At 38.0% G+C, this 4,266-nt stretch overlaps 1 protein-coding gene across 1 annotated transcript; it reads right to left on the reverse strand.

The window, feature by feature from the left end:
• Window positions 1–1,042: 1,042 nt before the first annotated feature.
• LOC113350753 (uncharacterized mitochondrial protein AtMg00810-like) lies at window positions 1,043–2,000 on the reverse strand. The gene is made up of 2 exons (XM_026594876.1): window positions 1,321–2,000; window positions 1,043–1,124 (listed from the first exon to the last, which is right to left on the reverse strand). Exons 1-2 carry the CDS (start codon window positions 1,998–2,000, stop codon window positions 1,043–1,045), a joined length of 762 nt encoding a protein of 253 aa, XP_026450661.1.
• Window positions 2,001–4,266: the final 2,266 nt, after the last annotated feature.

The raw sequence follows: 4,266 nt of genomic DNA on the forward strand, positions 1-4,266 counted from the left end.
AATCGTAAGAAAAAGGAAGTCTAATATTTTCTTGGTTAAACAAGGAAAGAGAATTGGTTGGAGTATGGAAGTTACATAGAGGAAATCAGGGAGATAATCTTATCTTATGACTTGAGTTTAACTTTGGAATAACTCAGCTCCTATTGTAAACGCGTAAGTAGAGAGAAAAAGGAAAAATCCCGAGTCTTTTGGTGAAAGAAAAAAAGATTTGGAAGCAATATTCTTGGACTGTGGTGTATATATAGTCTTGGAGGAGTATTAAGAAAAAAAAGGGTAGAGAGTTTGGGGTTGATACGGAGGCTTAGGGAGAGACAACAAAGGTTTCTGCTCGGGGAAAGAAAGTTGCAGAGTCGTTTCTGCACTTTCAGGGAAGAGAAGGAAGAAGAAGAATACCTGACGTCCTAAGTCAGTCGCAGAGAGGTGTAGTTTAGTTACTGCAGCAGAGAAGTATCGTTTAGGAGGCAGTCTTATATTCTCTGTAGTCCTTTGTAACAGCCAGTCTGGAATGCTTATATACGTTGCAATTGATCTGTTTTATCTTTCTCTTGTATTTTCACTCTCTTCAAACACTTTGGAGCCATGAATAAATATTTTGAGCATGTTTTTGATATGAGGAGCTAAATCCAACACTGGGACTACGAAGGAAGCCCTTTTTCATCATTGTGGTAATTCTATTAATTCTTTATATGACTTTTTGCACTAAAATTGAATTCATTTATGATTTCTCTTGAATGGTTGTGATTTCAATTGATGGGTCATGCTTAGACTAAGTGTTTTGATGTCCCATGCTTTAGATTTACAGTCATTACTTTCGGAATCTACTTTGGCAAAGAATAAGAATCAATAATCTTTATCATATGAGCTATAATTGTGTAGAATTGATTTTTGAACCTCATGAGTATGAAAATTGGTGAAATCCCGACTCTCAGTATCTCTCGTTATTGTGACAACTTTTTTGTGTGTATATTATTATTAAGTCTGAAATCGAGTCTACACAAGTACCAGTTGAACGAACTTTATTTACCACTATAAAACTATATCATCAGTCCCCAGCAATTGATGAAGAAGCTTGAAGAAGATAGGAAAACATTCCCTTGGTAAACAAATCAGCAAGCTTCTCTTCACTGTAAATATTATATGTTGGACATTAAGAAATCCAGACTCCACTAGCTCTCTGATAGTATGATAAGAAACCTCTATGTGTGTTGCCCTAGCATGCAACACAGGGTTAGAAGCCAAAAAGATAGAGCTGGTGTTGTCACAATAAAGTAAAATTGGCAAAGTAACAGAAACATGTAAGTTTGTGAGAACATAAGAGACCCGTTTAAGTTCTGATGCAGCAACAATAAGACATTTATACTTAGCACTGCAGATGATTGAGAGATAGTTGACTGCCTTTTAGAAGACCATGGAATTAAGGATGAGCCCAAGAAAATAGCATAACCAGAAGTAGTTCTTCTGGTCTCAGCGCAACCAGCCCAGTCAGAATCAGTGTAAGTTGTAAGAAAGCTCATATCACCAGCCGTAATAGTGAGACCCAATGCAATAGAGCCTTTTAGGTATCTTAAGATTCTCTTAACCAACATAATATGAATATCAGTGGGAGCATACATAAATTGGATGATATAATTAACCCCAAAACATATACCAGGCCTTGTATGTGTTAGGTATTGAAGACTGCCAACAATAGTCCTATACTCCAAAGGATTACCCAACAATTTTCCATCATGAATAGAGTCCCTATGAGTTATAGAAATAAGGGTATCACAAGGCTTACAGTCTAACATTTGTGCGTTTTCCAACAACTCCAAAGTGTACTTTTTCTCAGAAAACACTAAATAATCTTCATGTATAATGGCCTCTATACCCAAGAAATAATTCAAATACCCTAACTCCTGCATTGCAATCACTTTCTTGAGAGCAGAAATGAGTGTAGACATTAAAGTAAGAGAATTACCAGTCAAAATAATGTCATCCACGTAAAGCAATAGGACCAGCATATCATAAGCAGAATGAAGTACACATATAAAATGACCATTAATGGACTTGAGAAAACCATATGAAAGAAGAAAAGAACCGAACTTTGAAAACCATTGTCTGAGAGCTTGGTTAAGTCCATATAGACTTTTCTTCAAATGATGACATATGTTATTAGGAAAGTCGGGATAAAAAAATCCTGGAGAATGGTGCACATAGACATTCTCATCAAATCACCATGAAAGAACGCACACGATACGACACTTCAAGTTGCTCGATGAATCAATTATTTGTAACAGTAAGACTAAGCATAATCCTTATAGTGGTACTCTTGACAACGTGCCTAAAGGTCTCTGAATAGCCACACCATATATGATTGTACCCCTTAGAAACAAGGCGAGGTTTAAATCTATCAACAAAGCCATCAACTTCAGCTGCACCCTTGTTGATGGTGGTTTTAGTATAGGGCGAAAACTGTAAAAGTTTATCTACCTGACCCGGCATCAGATGTATACATTGATATGTCTATATTCCGAAGGGAATTTGGAGAATATATCAAAATATGATGAGTGGCTATGTCTCTCTTCATATTATATTGAAACTCAAGCTCCTAGATGAATTGTTCACTAGTATAGAGCCTAATGAGTATATAAGCTCCTAGCTGCATTACTCACTAATTCCTATTTGCTGTGTCATTTACTTTTATATTCCGCATTATAATTGTTTTATTATAATTAAAGTAAATTACACAAATGTTAATTCCTATTTACTTGATAAGAAATCCTATTGTGTTTGGTTAAGTCTGAACCTTTGTATCAAGTAAACATACATCGTTGTTGTATTGTATCCATCTCGTATCCATGGACGATCACACGAAGTGTGAACCGATTAGTTTTATTATCTCGACTCAGTCTATAGAAACCACTTTCGGGGAAAGGACTTATAGGTAGTAAAAGTTTTAGCTTGAGGTATATTTGGGTACCCTCTCCTTTTCACAAATAACTTAAAGTTAAGGAAGGATCAAAAACGCAGCTACACTCTCCAAAATTAACCCTGACATGATCATTGTCGAGCATATATTTCATCCATCCATCCTAGGAGTGCAATGGAGTTTGGTAAATTTTGAAATCCACTGGAGAGGTTAGATACTCATTATTCTGGAGACAGAATCTTATTACACATTCTGGAGAAGATCGATGATATTGTTGGGTGGTTGTATGCGAAAAAGAGAAAAGAACACCTACCTTGAGTTCTACTGGCTCGCCTTGCTACTGATTATAACTATTGGAGATTTCTTTGTTGTCGTAGATGCTTACTCTGCTGTTGATGACAAAGAACGTCATTCACACCGAGATAAATGTCCAAGTTTGATCAACTGCTCATGGATATTACACTCATATCTAAAATACGAAGACGATTGGCGCGTGCCTATGATCGAGCTGCTGCAAACGAACACAAGAAGCAGACGAGCGAATGGTAAAATGGGAGGAAGTTCGCACACCTTTTTATAAGCATAGAGATTTTGGAATCCGAGTAGAGGAAGATTATCCTTTTGGACCATGCACGGAAGAAGGCAACTGGGCCCGCAGCGCCAACGCTAATGGCACCAACCTCCATGACCGAACCAGCAGCGCGCCAGCACGAGGAACACCAACCACTCAACCTGCAATACTTCGTGGCCAGGCCAGCCGCTCAACCTGCAACGCTCCGTAGACAAGCCAGCCGCTCAACTTGCAATGCTCCGTAGTCAAGCTAGCAGCGCGCCAGTACAAAGATCACCGTCCGCTCATGCCTCTTGCCAAAGGTCAATCGAATTTTTCCTGGCAATCTCTTCATGTCTTGCCCTTTTGATTTTTTTTATCCTCGTATGTCACCATCTCATACTTACCCCGCAACAATTCCACTGTTACGTGCTAAGCAGGGGACTTGATGTTGAAGGTGGTTTTTAATATAGGGAGAAAACTGTAAAAGTCTATCTACCTGACCCGGCATCAGATGTAGTAGACATTGATATGTCTATATTCCGCAGGGAATTTGGAGAATATATCAAAATCTGATGAGTGCTTATGTATCTCTTCATATTATATTGAAACTCAAGCTCCTAGATGAATTGTTCATTAGTATATAGCCTAATGAGTATATAATATCCTAGATGCATTACTCACTAATTCCGGAGCCTGTCGAGTATTTTTCCTATGTTATGTTCCCTAGCTGAACCCTTAATATTGATATGGCATGACAATTTGTATTCACTCGCGGCAGAGTAACACGAATTTCCAAGTATCAAGG

This window comes from Papaver somniferum, chromosome 2, assembly GCF_003573695.1.
Source record: "Papaver somniferum cultivar HN1 chromosome 2, ASM357369v1, whole genome shotgun sequence".
Classification (NCBI taxonomy): Eukaryota; Viridiplantae; Streptophyta; class Magnoliopsida; order Ranunculales; family Papaveraceae; genus Papaver; species Papaver somniferum.